Source organism: Sebastes fasciatus, chromosome 3, assembly GCF_043250625.1.
Source record: "Sebastes fasciatus isolate fSebFas1 chromosome 3, fSebFas1.pri, whole genome shotgun sequence".
Lineage (NCBI taxonomy): Eukaryota > Metazoa > Chordata > Actinopteri > Perciformes > Sebastidae > Sebastes > Sebastes fasciatus.
In genome coordinates, this window is record NC_133797.1 from 5,327,625 (window position 1) to 5,344,942 (window position 17,318).

A 17,318-nucleotide genomic window follows, 5' to 3' on the forward strand; every position below is an offset into this window, starting at 1 on the left:
CAATCGTGGCTCCAAACGGGAACTATTATTTTGGTTTTATGGAAGAGTTTAAGTGCCAGTTCTAGTGCTAGCCCTTTGTACAGCGTGGCTGTGGCTGACAAAAGTCAACAATAAGTAATATTATTATTATTAGGAATAAATTTGCCTCCTGCGTGAACTGTGCATTGCTGACTAGGGTATAGGCATACGCTGTACTTTAACATGGGTCATAATGGTGGTACTTGGAGAGCCAAATATTTTCTGAGGTGGTACGTGGTGTAAATAGTTTGAGAACCACTGTCTTATTGTATAGTGTCACCCATGCCTCTATTTTGAATTATATAATTACAAAAGTGCATTTTAAGACTGTGAACTGTGGGTATAGTACAAGAAGCATTATGGAAACATTAACAAAAGAAAGAAAGGAAGAAGGGAAGAAAGATGGGGGAAATGGAGAGGATGGAAGGAAGAATGAAAAGAAGGAGGAATAGATTAGAAAGTAAAAGAAGTGCAGAAGAAACAGAAGGGAGAGAGAGGGGAAATGGGTTCACGGTGGGATTTCAGTGATGACCTTTAAGCAGTTCCATCCATCCATCATCTGCAACCGCTTATTAGGGGTCGCGGGGGGCTGGAGCCGATCCCAGCTGACGTTGGGTGAAGGCGGGGTACACCCTAGTCAGGTCTCCAGCCTATCGCAGACATGATAGACACGTAGAGACAGACAACCATTCACACTTACATTCACACCTATGGGCAATTTAGAGTCAACAATGAACCTAACCTGCATGTCTTTGGACTGTGGGAGGAAGCCGGAGAAAACCCACGCTAACACGGGGAGAACATGCAAACTCCACACAGGAGGATTCCAACCTGCGACCCTCTTGCTGTGAGGCGACAGTGCTATCCACTGTGCAGTTAAAGTTAAATATAATGCAAATGTAAGGATGCAATAAGGTCAATTTTACAACATGCTAATGTACACTTTTTTAAACCATATTTTGCTTCTCCCTCTCTCTTCTATTCATCCCTGTCCTCATTTCTGTCTCTCTCCTTACCCGTCTTCTCCCCATCTTATCGCTCTCACCACTCCAGGTGATTTATGACCTCGGCGTGTCATTCCACACCATCATGTGGCTTTGGTCCGGTCTGGCCGGCTTAGTCTTCGTCAACTGCTTCCTAAACTGGCCTGCTGAATCCTTCCCTGCACCCGAAGACATCAGATACACGTCAGTGCACTCACATTATTATACTCATGGAAACACACAAACACAATCATCCCCGTAAAGTCCAGTAATGAGTTTTACCGTTGCTACTTGTAACATTATTGCTTGTAGCAGATTTAATAATGAATTAACATCAAAATATGTAACTATAATTAATAACTAATCATAAACTCATGAATTGAACAGGTAGATTCAGTGACTGATATCTATCAATTCAATGACATTTATCGAGAAAATGTAGTTTTAAGGTATTAATGCATGAGTTTAAGAAGCACCAAGAGGGAAGAGTGTGAAGCAGTTTCATTGAAATTCTAAATTTAGGTTTAGAGCTTATTGATGAATTTCTTAATTGATCTTGCATCTAGCATCTAATATCAATTTCTTGAACTAAGTAAGTAAGGGCTGGAGTTATTTTATATGACAGAGTATTAGGGCCACATTGAGGGGAAAAAAAATATGTGATTTCGAAAATAAAGTCATAATATTACGAGAAAAAAGTCATAATTTAATGAGAAAAAAAGTCATACTATTTGAAGAAAAAAAGTTGTAATATTACAATAATAAAGTAATAACTTTAACCACAAAAGAGCTAATTTCCCTATCAGGTCCGTGTGGTTCTTTCTTCGGAATAAACGCCGTTTTTCCCCTCTAAAATAACACATAAAATGTATATAATATTATGACTTCATTCTCATACTACGACTTTTTTTTCTTTTAAACTTATGACATTATTCTCATAATATTCCGACTTTTTTTCTCGTAAAGTTATGACTTTATTCGTCGTATACTCCGTCGTGATTTTATATGTCTCATTATACATTCAATCTCTTTCTCTTTTGTCGGCAGTAAAAAGGTGAAGCTGAGTGGAGTTGTGACAGAGGACAAGATTACTGGGGACAGGTACGTCACCCATGTGACTGTCATGGAAGACACGATGGGACCTAACCAGTCAGAATCCGAGCAGACAGACTCCAAAAACCCAACCCAGGGTAAGACATTCAACATTTTATGTTTCTACTTGATGCCAGAATGGAAAGGTGTGAAACAGCATTTAGATCTCTGCAGTATATATGACACCAAGCCCTCTGTTGTCATACAGGTGCAAAGCAGCAGTTCCGATTTTTGTGCTCCAGTCTATTTGGTAATTTTGTGGCTTGGCAAAATAAATGAAAAGACCTGTAGGTGTACCATGAAGTGAATCATGCAAATGTAAAGAAGACTGCAGCAATTTAGTACTGCACTTCCATAAAACGGGGGGATTCACAAGAGAGAGATTCTTTAAAATAATGGTCAAATTTAGTGCCTCAGAGGCATAGATATCCTGATGTATAAACATGGTGGAAGTCACCTTTGATTTCATTTAAAACTGCTAGTGATGATATTTACATCTTATGAGTTGAATTTTTAACAACTTACTATAAAAGTACGAGTTGAACCTATTGTATTTTTTAAAGTTAGTACGAGGAACTTTTAACTGGTTATGAAACGTTATGAAGTCTCAATGCAATACTGATGCTTCTATATGACCTACATAAGTAAACAAGAACATCAGTGAGACGATTGGCTAGTTATTCTTAAAGGGACTGTTTGTAACTTTTTAAGCGTATAAATGTAGCGGGTCGCCACACATGCGCGTTCGCATATGCGCGCTCGCGTGTGGCCGGAGCCTCGTCTCCGCTGCCTGCTTACCTTCACTCAGACAGAGCGCGCGTGCTCGCGTACTCGCTCCACCTCTACTAGACGTGAACGCACGCTCACTCTACACTGCAGAAGAGTTAGTTTAGCTCTGAGAATATCTAGTGAATGTACAGGGGACGTTTGTGCAGAAATAAATGCAGCAGCTCCTCCAGACCAACAGAGGTTTTCCGTGTCTTGTGAATTGACGGGGCTCCTCAACGTGATACGTTGTCGTCTCGTTACCGACCGGGTGCCGGTGTCTCCCTGCGGCTGCCGGTTGCGGTCGGGAGGCGATAACGTAACTCGTTAAGGAGCCCCGCTGCCTGAGCCTGCGCTGAGGCAGGAAAAGCCAACACTAGGATCAGCAGTGATTCATGGAGAGACCTTCGTCTGGTCAGCTAACATTACTGCCAAGCAGGTGAAATATAGAGTGATATTGTGCTTTTAGCTGACGTGTGTCGCCTCACTGTTTTGAGCGATGCTCGTTCATGTCTATTTAGAGCGAGCAAGCGCAAGCTCGACGCTGACTTTCGTTGATTTCAAGGCCACAGGTGTCACTGTTAACAAGCATTTCTGAAAGTTACAAATAGTCCCTTTAATGCTTATCATCGGTGCCACCGGGTCAGATTCCGGAAAAATCAGACACAATCATGCATGTTCACCAGAAACTCCTTCAGCTCAGACTCAGCTGGGACTCCGACAGTGACACGCCCCCCCATAGACAGACCCAGATCCGGCTTCGCTGCCGCCTTCGACCTGCAGTCGGAGCTCCGGCGGGAGGTGGAGCTCCACCACGCTGCTGGAGGCCCATGCAGGCAGTATAGAACCAGAACCAGGACTGCACGGGGCAGACTTTCAGACCCTACTGCAGTAAAATTAGAGGTTTTTCTAAAGGGACTCTGGTGCTTGGAAACATTTCCGCTTTTGTCCACAGGGGCCGCCAAAATCAACACAAAAAAATGGAAGTTCTTCGTAGAAGTTTTAAAAATGACATAAAGTTACAGTAAATCCCTGCTCCATATTCTTCACATTCTATGTGATAAGGTAACATATCTGATGTCTTATACAAAGTGCCTGTCACTAAAGCCACAAACTGTGTGCCACTCAACTACATACTGATAAAACAACACATGAACCAATGAAAATATCAATATAACTGCATATGGATTCAAAACTGGAACGTTTGCCAACATGATGGACCAACTGATAACATTTGAATTGATTATTCTACTGTTGTTTTACAGTGAAACTGGTTCTTTTAGTGTAGCCTGAAACTTCCTGAGCCTTCAACTTAAAGTGTCACTCGTCGTTGCCGTGCTTTCATGAGTCTCATCCACCGAATTGGAGTGTTTCAAACTGGTTCCTTGCTCTACTGGTAGTGAATAAGTACACAGTGAATTAGGATGCTGCTTCAATGAATATTATTTCTGATGTATTTCACTGATGTATTAGTCACCTCCATTAACCTCTGAAATTTTACGCCAACTCCGGGGTTAGGTATAAAGTGCCGTGAAAAATAAAAGAGAAACAGTTCATTCTTGGAATTTTCTATGGAACTGAACTCCCAGTGAGCTGCAACAATTTGGCTGAATTGTTTGAGTCCGGTCGCCTCGAAGCGAGAGGGGTCGCAGTTTCAATGGGTGGACGGATGTTTGAGTGTGTGTGTGTGACTCCATGAGTAGCTCTCTACCTGAACTAAAGGTTGCTTCAACATAATTATCTCTCTCTCTCTCTCTCTACTTCTTCAGGCTCGGTGCCACTCTGTCATTCTATGTGCACTCCCATCTTGCTGTGGAGTCTCATCACCATGGCGATGACCCAGCTGAGGCTGATCTTCTTCATGGGTGCCATGAACAAGATGCTGGAGTTCCTGGTCACCCACGGCAACCCCAACCGTAAGAACAATAACCTACATGAATGTATATTTTTTTAATAACTGAAGTACTACTTTGTTATCATTGGACAAAACAATGGCAAGAGGAATGAAGATTGTTTGGTTTCCTTTGTCATCAATGGAGAAAATTATAGATGAAGCAATTAGAATGTCAGGCATTAGAAAATCTAGCCCGTGACGTGAGACTTTGACCAATCACAGGTCATTTCAGAGAGAGAGAGCATTCCTATTGGCTGTGCTCGGGCTGGTGGGCGGTGCTTGGTATTTCCTCAACAGATCTCAGTATGGCTGCCGGGTCACAAACTTTATCATTTTACAGCTAAACAGTACACTACAAGATGTTTCTGAAAACATTTGAGGAGAGAAATAGGCATTACAGTAACAGAATAATAATACATATTTGATCAGCGCTGCCTAGTTTGACTGTTTGGTCGGAGTTCGCAAGTGATTGACAGCTGGCTCTCATAGACGTCAGTTGGACGGCAGACTCCAGATCAGCTCGGACTGGTTGTTTTCCTCCGGTCTGCGAAATCTTGCAGATGCCATTAGGAGCACCGGAGGACACCGGAGGCAACCGGAGGCACATGATTTTTTCAGATTACCTGTCTCATGCACTACTGTCAGGATATACAGTAGTGACCGTTTAATAAAAAATACTTTTTTCGAATCATGTGTTAAAATAAGTCAATATTGAGGGGTTTTTTCACTCGGGACCCGAGCAGTGGTCTCCTGGGTGAAAAGACCTGTCTTTGTTTGAACCGTCCATCCACCCCAACATCCTCCCTACGCAGACTTTGTCGCTCTTAATACTACGTCACCTGTCTGCTAAGAGGCAGCCTGCACGTCCCGGCTCACAATTACACGGGATATATACAAATTACAGTACATTACTTTTCGTAGGTATACTGTAGGTACGAACAGTGAATGACAACAGCCCGTGTTAAACCATCTGTGGTGACCCCTGACCTGAAGCTGTTGTCTCTTTCAGCCTCAGAAGAGCTGCAGAAGGAGGTGGAGGAACAAGGTAAGAGTCGGGATACTCAGTGGTCTGAGTGGAGTTACTACACTGATGTTTCCGGTTGTATTTTGTGTGCTTACTTTCCCCCAGAATCCAGTATTTCTCCATCTGAACTGTATTCCTAACAGTGTGGAGAGGGCTTTGAAACACCATTTAGACCTTCATATTGGGAAATGAAACCTTAAAGGTCCCATATCGTGCTCATTTTCAGGATCATACTTGTATTTTTTGTTTCTACTAGAACATGTTTACATGCTTTAATGTTAAAAAAATAAATATTTTCCTCATACTGTCTGCCTGAATATACCTGTATTTAGCCTCTGTCTGAAACGCTCCGTTTTAGTGCATTTCAATGGAATTGCAACGGAATTGCGTTGCTAGGCAACAGCTTGGGTCCATGTTTACTTCCTGTCAGCTGATGTCATTCACATACACTGCAACAGGAAATAAACTGGGACATATTTAGAATGTTTGTGTTTAAAACCTTGTAATGATCTATATATTGTATATTTGTGACATCATAAATGGACAGAAATCCGAACTGCTTGTTTTAAACGCACAATTTGTAAATACGGGCTGTGTGTATTTCTCCATATATTGAGCGTTTTGATAGTTTAACAGTATTTATATATCACTTAAACCTGCTTTATAATATAAAAGACATGAAAATCTCACTTTTTACAATATGGGACCTTTAAAACATTTGGGTTTTATCTAGTCAGTGTTTCTAAAATAAGACAATAGGTATAGCCTAAGGTAGAGTCAGTCTGTCTCCCGTTACATCTATGGTTTCTATGGACATCGCTCTATCTCTGTGTGTTCCCCCCCAGTTGGCTTCTACTCATCTATCTTCGGCACAATGCAGCTTCTGTGTCTCCTGACCTGTCCTCTGATCGGCTACATCATGGACTGGAGGTTGACAGAGTGTGAAGAGGAAAATGCAAACCCACACACAGAGAAGAGGTATGAAGATGGCATCTCTTTAGGTTTAGGCATTGTTTTACAGAAGTCAGCAACACAGATGACTATTGTATAGATTAGGTTGAGAAGGTTTCTCTGGATTTATCAATTTGGAATTCAACACTCACATGTCACATTATGTACTTTGAAATTTTGGTTGCAGTCCATACTGGCCCTGAAGTGATCCCATCCTTGTCTATCACTGTAAAAGATGAAGGAAACAGCACAGTTTCATACTCTGTAACATCCACACCTCCTCCTTAGCTGTCAGCCTATTTTTGTCCCCTTCAGCCAATCAGATCCCCCAAAGAGAGACAGAAAGATCCAGAAACTGACCAATGCCATGAGAGCTTTCATCTTCACCAACCTCCTATTGGTCGCCTTCGGAATAATTTCCTTGATTGACAACCTGCCTTTACAGGTTAGACAAAAATACTGTTCAGGAATACAATGTGTTTTTACTTCATATTTGAATACAGAAGCAATGCCTATGAATTATTTACAGGCACACACAGATACAGAAACACAAAGTGTCGCCGTTGATGATCATTAATGAATCTGTTCTCTGTCATTCTGTCTTTCCTTTTTCTATTAGATGGTGTCGTTTGTTCTGCATACCATAGTGAGAGGATTTATCCACTCCTGCTGTGGAGGTCTCTATGCTGCTGTGTGAGTAACACCACTGGCATCTTTAACCCTCTGAGACCCACCATAGACCCGTTCTTGTCTTTTCTTTTAGAGGGGTACAGGGGGTCTTTAGAAGTGGTGTACATCATCTGAAAGCTAGGAATCTGAAGATTAATTTGAGATGCTGCTCAGCACTGTGTGTCAAGTTATTCTAGTCATAAATAATCAGAAATAAACATGAGTTCATTAATTATTTAAAATGAATTGTTAAAGTGTATAAGGGCTTAGAACATTATGATAGAAGTATATGATGATCATCCCCATGCTCTATTATGTCGCATACATTTTTGGGTTGATACCATTTGTTACACAGATTTGGTGCTAAATTTAACCATTTTTTTTACCACTCGAAAATTAATAAAACATGATGAATAATCCCTCCAAAATACCACATTAAGACACCAAGGCCTTTGAGGAACACCATAGAAAAAGCCATGCTGTGATTTGGGATCAAAAACCTTTGAGATTTCTTTCATTTTTCAGCGCACTTCTGTTGTGTAAACTGCTCAGAAACCGCCTTATTGTCAATCTAGCTAGGAAAGCCATCCATCCTCTGAATGCTCTAGGTCTCTAGTTTGTGGCTGTAAAGTTTCATGAGGCTGTGATTATCCTAGAGGTCACCGCAGGTCGTGTTATACAGGGAGGTCCTGTCTCAAAAATGGTCTCACTTTAATGAAATGTCTCCTATGGGGACTAACATCATCACACATGAATACAATTGAGCTCACTGGATCCACAAGAGTCTCAGCTTTACAGTGATACCCAATTTATGTAATTCCAAGACTGTTTAGAGACCCCAGTGTGCAGAAATATTCAAACACACCATTTTTAGAATAGGCGAAAATAACACATTTGTACTGCATGTTTTGTGCCCCAAAACTGCATGTGATTATCATAAAGTGGGCATGTCTGTAAAGGGGAGACTCATGGGAACCCATAGAACCCATTTTCATTCACATATCTTGAGGTCAGAGGTCAAGAGACCCCTTTGAAAATGACCATGCCAGTTTTTCCTCGCCAAAATTTAGCCCAACTTTGGAGCGTTATTTAGCCTCCTTCCAGACGAGCTAGCATGACATGGTACCAATGGATTCCTTAGGTTGTTTAGTTTCATATGCTATCCGTATCTTCTCTCTAGCTCTAAAACTGAACCTGCTACAGCCTCTGAAAGACAGTAAAGTCGGTCTCAGAGTTAGAGGAGTTAGAGAAGACCTCAAATGTATTCATAAGTACAGCACTTGAGTAAATATACTTAGTTACATTCCAGCACTGCTCTGTGTGCTAGGTTTAGAATATTTTGACTCTAAATTAAGACAATGATTGGGAAATAGACATTCATGCTCTTTCTGTTTATGTTGTGAATCATGTATTATCTCCCATCCCGCTCTAGGTATCCAGCCAACCACTTTGGAACACTGACAGGCCTGCAGTCAATGATCAGTGCTGCTTTCGCCTTGCTCCAACAGCCACTGTTCATACTGATGGTGGGACACCTCAATGGAGATCCTTACTGGGTAGAGAGCACACACACACACACAAACACAAACAATCATAGAGAAGACGCGAGGATTCAAATACATACAACAGGTTTTATAACAGGTTTATCACATGCACTGACATGTCTCTCCTTACAACAGATCAATTTGGGCCTTCTCATCTTCTCCGTGGCGGGCTTCCTGTTGCCAGGCTATCTGTTCTATCACCGTAGAAACCTGATCAGGGCAAAGGCAGAGCGTGATAGGCTGGCTGCCAGCCAATCAGACAAAGAGAATGCTCCTCTAACCAAATCAGACAGTGGAACTGCTAAGAGACCAGCCAACGGACATGCGGCTAATGGATACACACCAGATGGACACACTGCTTAAGATGATTGACAGGAGTGAAACGATCAATTTATATAACACCATTCAGTCTCAGTCTGAGGATGTAAATGCAACCTCAACTCTGGTTTGAAAACTGTGACATCTAGCAAAAACAAAACAGGACAAAAAAAAAGAATACATATTGAGCAAAATTTTATTTTTATCTTTATTTAAAACAAAGGTTATAGCCAGCAATAGTGCCACATTTTGGCAAAAATTGACGATGGAACTGGAAGCTACATTTGTAACCCTAATGTCCGGCTTCTCATTTAGAAAATACTCTTTGAGTTTTCACTAGATTCCGTCATGTGATGGACCAGTGAACTGCATGCTGGGAAAATTTCCAGTCCCCAAACCCTTGACCCAAGCATTAAGCATCAAATTTCCATATGCAAGGACCATATCATGTTTCTGCATGTTTCCTCCTGTGTAATATGAATCACCTACAGTAGCTAGACTGGAGTATTTCCAGCCATTTTCAAAGCGTAACTTTTTAGATTATTGAATGTACTTGAAACTTGCTTGGGTTAAAGGGGAACTACACCCATTTTCAAAATTCACATGTTAGTCCTATGGTCTAAGACAGTGGTTCTCAAACTTTTTACACCATGTACCACCTCAGAAAATATTTGACTCTCCAAGTACCACCATTATGACCAGGGGTGGGCAATTATTTTTCCTGGGGGGCCACATGAGAAAACCCAGATTGTTGCCGGGGGCCAAATAAGTTCTGTCAGACCTAACCTCTATTTTATCACTAGATTAATTTATAGAAAACATACTGCACACTTATTTTTCTGCATTTATTATACTGATAATCACTCCAAACAGCATATTATTAAGAAAATTACATAATATGCAGGAGTTTTTGAACCGTATAGGACTGACTGTTTTGGGTAGTAATGTTTCCATTAACAAAACTTAACAAAACAGATAATCCCCCAGCATGCACTGCAGGTCCAAAAAGCCCTATTTTTCATGGCAGGGAGGGTAGCCTACCGTACACAGTACTGTACTGTGCTTTGTTATTGTCACCTTTAGTGGTTGTTTGCATAAAAACACACAATTCAAATGATTATGATTATTTAAATATTTGCTTTGATTAAAAAATTCTTGGCAAGCTGCTTAGAGCTAGTGTTAGGCAGTTAAACAGGTCATAATTCTCTCTCTATTATCTAATTTATATTGATTAGAAAACATCTCCTTCAAATAACTGGATTTATTCAAGTTTCTTGCCAAAACTTAATTTTACAAGATTACATTTGAACACATCATGATAACGTTGTAATTTACTTTCGTCCAATAGTAATTTTTCCTGAGCCGACTCGAACACCTCATAACAATAACTCAATGGCACCTCCGTTAATGTTCGTATCTCCGGTATTTAGCCAGTCAGGACTGTGCTGCCCACCGGCTACTAACAGCTAACGTTACTAACTCTCCTCCTGCTGATTTCAACACAGGTTTGTTGTTCACAGTTTATCAGGGAGAATAGGGTGAGTCCCCTCAGATTTAGTAGTGCCATGCTGTTGAGCGCTTTTTTTTCTCTTCACCGTGGCTCCGGTCCCAAACAAACTGAAACATGATACAGCGTGTTTATGCGTCATTGGGCATGCGTAACTGTGGGAAAGCATCAATACGGAGGAATCGATAGTCAAAGATTCCTCCGCGTACCACTAGAGAGAGCACGCGTACAGCCAGTAGTACGTGTACCATAGTTTGAGAACCACTGGTCTAAGACATTCCAAAAATATTAGTAAACAACTCTCTCCCAAATCCAAAAACTAGAGTGAAAGAATTCAAGCAACTCAAAATCCAAACTTGTGATGTCATAGGGTATAAAGTCTGGAGCTGCTCCATAGACAATGAATAGGGAAAGATGTTATAGATGACACTGAGAGAGTATATGGGTAAATTTTTTGTTTCAGACCACTACAATAGAATAAGCTAATTTTGTGTATAAAAAAAGAAAACAAACATTCTGTGGGTCCACAAACTCAGTCTCCCATTCATCGTCTATGGAGCCGCTCCAGACTTAATACTTTAAGACATCACAAGTTTGAGACGTACTTCTCTCAGAGAGAGGAGCTCATGTTCATAGATAATGATTGAACTTTCCTAGGCCGTGGAAATAACATATTGGTATTCTTAATGTAGGTGGTGTTCCCCTTTAAGTAATCCATCACAGCAAAACTGCAAACCAATAAAGCATGCCTACACATACTGTATGTTACAGTTATGAGCACTATTTGTCATCTTGACATAGTAAGATAATTTAGACATGTTTTTAATGTCTACTTTAAAGTATAGGTTCCCCATTTTTCAAGTCTGTCTTAAAGGAACAGTGTGTAACATTTCAAGGGATCTATTAGTAGAAATGGAATATGATATTCTTTCAAGTATGTTTTCATTAGTGTATGATCACCTGAAACTAAGAATTGTTTTTTTATTAGCTTACAATGAGTCCTTCATATCTACATAGGGAGCGGGTCCTCTTCACGGAGTACGCCATGTTGCTCCGCCATGTTTCTACAGTAGCCCAGAACGGACAAACCAAACTCTGGCTCTAGAGAGAGACTTTCATATTTTTACGTTACCTGAAGGCCACCGTAGTTCTCCGGACTTGAAAAATTGTGAACCTCTCCTTCAACTTTAATTGCTGAAAATGACATAACGTAATTTGTTATCCTGAAAAATATGAGACAATTATGATCATGACAAAATCCGCAGTTTCAAGCTATGTGTCCCGAGTCCCAACAAATATCTGTAAAACACACAAATGTCTCAGATTTCACCACAATTAAAATAATGATAATAATTTTATACTTAAATAGAAGTTTATCATGTTCTGTATCACTCATTCATTAATTTGTGCGCACAAAATAAATACATATACAGAGAGCCGGCGCAGCGCACCCCGCTGCAGTCTCTAACTAGAATGATGTTGCGCGCTGTGAAGTCACATTATGCACAGACACGGCAGATCTGCTGGTTACATTTTGTGCAACCAGCATCAGACTGTTGAACCTCAGAACCAAACGTTTTCCCCCCGTTTTTATCTGCACATCAAACGTGTCGTTTTTAGTTTCTTCTGCACATCAACAGGCGTGTAGGTGAAAAATTAGCGAATTAATAAGTGAATAGAAAGTGAATCGCTTAAAGCTTTTAGCTCCGCTTATAACTCCCTCACTGACCGTCTGTCTTTCACCCGGTGTCTCCGTCCTGGCCAAAATGTCCTCTGAGCTCCACATTTTCTAATTATAATAGCCTACATGTAGATGTGTGACTGTGGCGAGCAACATGATGTGACAGAGATTGTTCAGGTTCAAAACTAACTCTCTACAGGACCCCCAGACTGTCAGTGCGTCATGAGGGGGATAGCCCTGTGATTAAAGGGGGTGAAAGTAGTGAATGTGATAAGTCATGATTGTCGCAGCCTAGTGATACATAATGATATGTAAAATAGTTGTAATAATGTGTGCTTGTATTTGTGACATAATGTGCATGCTTTGGAAGTGCCTTGGGTTGTCCTCTACAGTATAAAGTGCAATCTGCTGATGTTTAACTGTCTTGATTGAAAGGCAGCATATGTACAAATAGAAAGCACCTTGTTTAAATTTTTTTTTTTTTGAGACATGCTGCTCGTCTGATAGCCGTCTATAGACAGACTACACAGAATATACAGCAGGTGCACCTTAAAACATAATGCAATCCAACACAGAAACACTGGCCACATGAATTATTCTGACAAAGACTGCAGGGAATTTGACAATATAAGCTTCAGAGACGTAGTATTTATTGTATTGCATCACAGTGTACAGGTGTTGCTTGTATTGTGTCCACCTACTGTGTGTTATTATTGCATTGTTTATCAGTGCTAATTAAGTTGATTCTGGTCACAGCAGAATCAACTGTGACAGCGTTCGTCATCACTTATTTTGGTGATGAAGAGGAGTTAAAGTTTTATCAAAAAAATAAAAATAAATCCTATAATAATCTTCAAAAACTGAATGACTTTTTTCAAATAAAAGTAATTGTTCGGTGTAAATAACTTGGAAGATGTTTTCTGTGTTCCATTCATTTGGTTTTTGACTTGCTTTGATTTGTCGTGGAGAAATGTAAAGAATTAAAAACCATTGTAAATGTTAAATGAAATTGTGTTTTTTATGTTCATGTTCCCACGTTTCACATTTTTAGAAATAGGAATTTGCTAAGAAAGCCAAAATAGATTCCTTACGTCCCCTGAATTATGATGAATGCATCATAATGCAAAACTGGCTTAGGAACCAGAGGGTTGCCGGTTCAAGTCCAGCTCAGACCAAGAACAGAGTGTGGACTGGTAGCTGGAGAGGCACCACTTCGCCTCCTGCGTCCATTGTTTTCATAATAAAGTTTCTTACAAAACTAATTCTGTGTTGCACTGACATCACCCAGCTACAGTTTAACTCATATGAACGGCACATATGGGTACTTCGCACTCGCTGAGCATTCGCGATACCTTAAAGGTTGATCGCTGTCATGCCCCTTCAGTCTTCCCCTGTCCAACACAGTGGTCGGATATTGTTTATCCAGAACATCACTGACACAAAGGGTCATATCTTTGTCAGTTGACTTACCAAAGTTCACATGTATGTATAAAATTGTGTTTGGATAGTTAAATGAATATGGTATTATATGATGGTCAGTGCCTTAAACAGTTCAGCTCCTTCTCTTGGAGAGAAAGAACCATCTCATCCTGATTGAGAGAGATGCCAGAGGCCCTGCAGCATTTTTGGCACACTGGCAAAGCTTTGGCATCACTATTACCTGGAGCTTTAAGAGATTGCTGTTGGGCTCCTCCTGCTGCTTCTCCACCAGGCTCCTGCTGAGCCAGTCTAATGATCTAGGATCATATTCATGGAACATTTTAAGGCTGAGAATAGCTCCTAACTGGTGAGACTACTTGCTTATTTAATCAATCAATCCATCAATCAATCAATCAGTAAATAAATCCATTATTTATTAATGACCACGAGACCGAGGAATTTGCTTTCCATACAGCATGGTCGGTAATCTCAATACGACAGTGTCAGTACATCAAACGTAGACATCACATGAGGCACATGACTTAAGCTGCGGGCATAGATTTACAATTTTAGAAATGTTGTTGTGTAACTCCTACTCCTACTGTAAAGCCAAAGCTCACGATTTATGTGCTCACACTGTACGGTCCGATCATCAGCCACGACCTGAGTGCTCACACTGTACGTGTAAAATAGAAAATAAAAACAACACGGCCTGTCGACTCCTGAGGGCCGTTCTGGCTGTTGGACAGTTGTCAATAAAGATTTGTTTGAAAGCTCCAAGGCAAGTAAAGTTTGTTTGGTAGCAGAGGTCTGTACGGGTCACAATGCTAACAAGGCAGAAACGTGCTGCGTTGATCATCTGTGACATCCTGTCTGCTGAAACGTCTAAAAAAAAAGAAGAGGCAGCAGCGTAACGTTATATGGACTCGCTGTGGCGAAGAAGATGTGGACAGAATGGCTTGTCCATTTTGCAGAGAGAATTGGAGGAGCTATGTTTTACTATATCTATTGTGCATTGTTATCTTGATAGCTACGCTCTGATTATTGTAAAAGAGGAGAAAAAAAACGTTGGGGAATCGGCTCGTGGCTCTGCTTCAACTGTGAGAGATCCTGTGGTTGGCCAACCAACATTTTGTGAAAAATGTCAGAAATTCATCTGACTGGTCGGGAGGAGTTAATCGGTCCTCGCCCCCCACCCCGTACACGGCAAACGACGCCCGACAAAAACTGAAATTCCATCCGTATCTAAAATGAGTCGTGCGGCTCAAAATTCGGGGCCAGAAACTGTCTAAAATCGTACAGCGTATGCCCAGCTTAACACAACAGACATTATTCACATATTACCACAAAACGAAATTCAGAGACAGTATTTAGTTGATACAAAAGTTTTAAGGGCAGTACATCTGTGAGGGTTAGTGAGAAGTGTTCAGAGTTCTTATTGCAGTGGGGGAACAACCTAATAAAAAAAAATAATAATAATAATATGTCTAAATTTCAGATTCAGATTGAACCATCAATGTGAGATTCCCTTTAAAAGATGGGTGTCAGTTCCCTCCCCACGGTGACTGAGATGCAGTTGCCTTTTTTGGTATAAAATGAAGACCATTTGCAGTCATTGCTGATACCCACATTTAGCTATTGTTGCTCCTTCTGAACTCTATGACCTCTATATGTGCTCTTTCTCTGGACAGGTGAGTATTGCATTACCGTAAGATAGACCTTGACCTATCCTTTAACACTTCTGCAGCTTCACATGGAGGAACACATTGAAAAAAACTGTTTTTTTTGTCCGACCCCCAACGGCTCATCACAGAATCAGCCATTGTGTTTTTAATGCCATGATTGCCCCTTTAGCGTAAGAGCTTTATGGACTCACATGCCAACTGCACACACACACACACACACACACACACACACACACACACACTCTTACGCCACACAAAGAGTCACAATCCAATTCCATGAGTTCTTGGTGGCAGGATTTCAGATTTGTTATTTTGGAGAGAGTGTGTGTGTGTGTGTGTGTGAGAGTTGATGAGGATCTTGTGGTTGTGTGGGTTTAGGTTTATCCTCATAGCCCCTGCTGTCATTTTAATCTCCCCTTTGTGTTGCCAGTGTGCGTGTGTGCACGTCTATTCTCATTATGTGGACACACACACACACACAAGCATACGTTACTGTGTCAGTGTGTCACATGAGAGGATTAAAACCTCATGTCAGGGACAGTTTATGTGCCAGCCATGCTTAGTGACAACAACAAAACGCTCTCATCTTGATTGACAGCCTTGACGTCCAATCAGTGCTCCCTGTATGGCTCGCTGTTTGGACCCTGCTGGCATTAGAGTACTACTGTAGTACTGATGACAAACATGTTGGCCTCTGGGAAATCTCTTTGGCCACCAATATTATTATGGATATATGAGGAGTATATATATATAATATATATATATATATATATATAATATAATATAGTCTCGGCATTACATTCACTTGGCTTTCCTCTCTTTAATGTCCATATTGGTGGAGGTGGAGCGGCCTGCAGACAGATGCTATATAGCTATTATAAAGAAGTTTAAAAAAAAAAGAAGGAAAAACCCAGCAGCTTCCATCCCTGTAGCTAACAGTTAGCTAAGCTAGCTGCGTGTAGTAAAGTAACGTCAGACGTAGTGATGGGAATTCAGGCTCTTTTTAGTGATCAATATCATTTGGCTCAGCTCACCAAGAAGAGCCGGCTCTTTCGGCTCCCAAACGGCTCTTCGTTTTACCACTTCTGCCTTTTTATAATTCAGCCAAATTTAGCGCTGTTTTGACCTATGATTAGTATGTGTGCACATATATCACTTAAATTATTCAATATAATTATACTAAACCTTATAATTTCAATAATACCGCAATTTTACATGCTGCTTCGTTTCCGACTGTCACTCATCTTGTCTTGCTATTCGCGCAGCGCACTCCTCTCTCTTTCTCCCCTCCTCTCCCTCCTGCTCTGTACCTGTAGACCGTCAGCGCGCCGTGCATCCCCCCGCCCGTCCCTGCTTGATGGTATGATCCTCATCTGTCTCGCACGGATGTCATTAACACAACATTTAGTCACAGTCAGTGCATGGAGTGCCCGTGGCGCGGAGAAGATCGTCCTATCATACATAATCCCAGATCAAATGTACGTTGAAGGGCCCTGAATATCGTCTTCTGTGATTGTAATGTTTAAATGTATGTATCCTTGTTTCTTGTCTTTGTCCTTTCTGTGATGTTGCAAATGGAGCTGCTGTGATGCAAAACAATGTTCAGACCTGTCTGACAATAAAGTATTATCGCATTATCGTATCGTATACTGCCTTGAATTAATTAAAGGAAAAAAAACAAAACGGCTCTCGGACGGGGAGCCGGCTCTTATCGTTCACTTAAAAGAGCCGGCTCTTTGAACCGGCTCGTTCGCGACGACACATCACT

At 40.9% G+C, this 17,318-nt stretch overlaps 1 protein-coding gene across 1 annotated transcript in view; it reads left to right on the top strand.

The window, feature by feature from the left end:
* The window catches only part of slc43a1b (solute carrier family 43 member 1b), a 31,307-nt gene extending 17,852 nt beyond the window's left edge, over positions 1–13,455 (top strand). Inside the window, exons 7-15 of the mRNA XM_074631095.1 lie at positions 1,072–1,205; positions 2,049–2,191; positions 4,628–4,774; positions 5,762–5,797; positions 6,622–6,754; positions 7,043–7,172; positions 7,347–7,420; positions 8,829–8,952; positions 9,076–13,455. Of these exons, the coding sequence (XP_074487196.1) occupies positions 1,072–1,205; positions 2,049–2,191; positions 4,628–4,774; positions 5,762–5,797; positions 6,622–6,754; positions 7,043–7,172; positions 7,347–7,420; positions 8,829–8,952; positions 9,076–9,303 (1,149 nt within the window). The 3' untranslated portion in view covers positions 9,304–13,455. The remainder of the gene's footprint in view (positions 1–1,071; positions 1,206–2,048; positions 2,192–4,627; positions 4,775–5,761; positions 5,798–6,621; positions 6,755–7,042; positions 7,173–7,346; positions 7,421–8,828; positions 8,953–9,075) is intronic.
* The last annotated feature ends 3,863 nt before the right edge of the window (positions 13,456–17,318 follow it).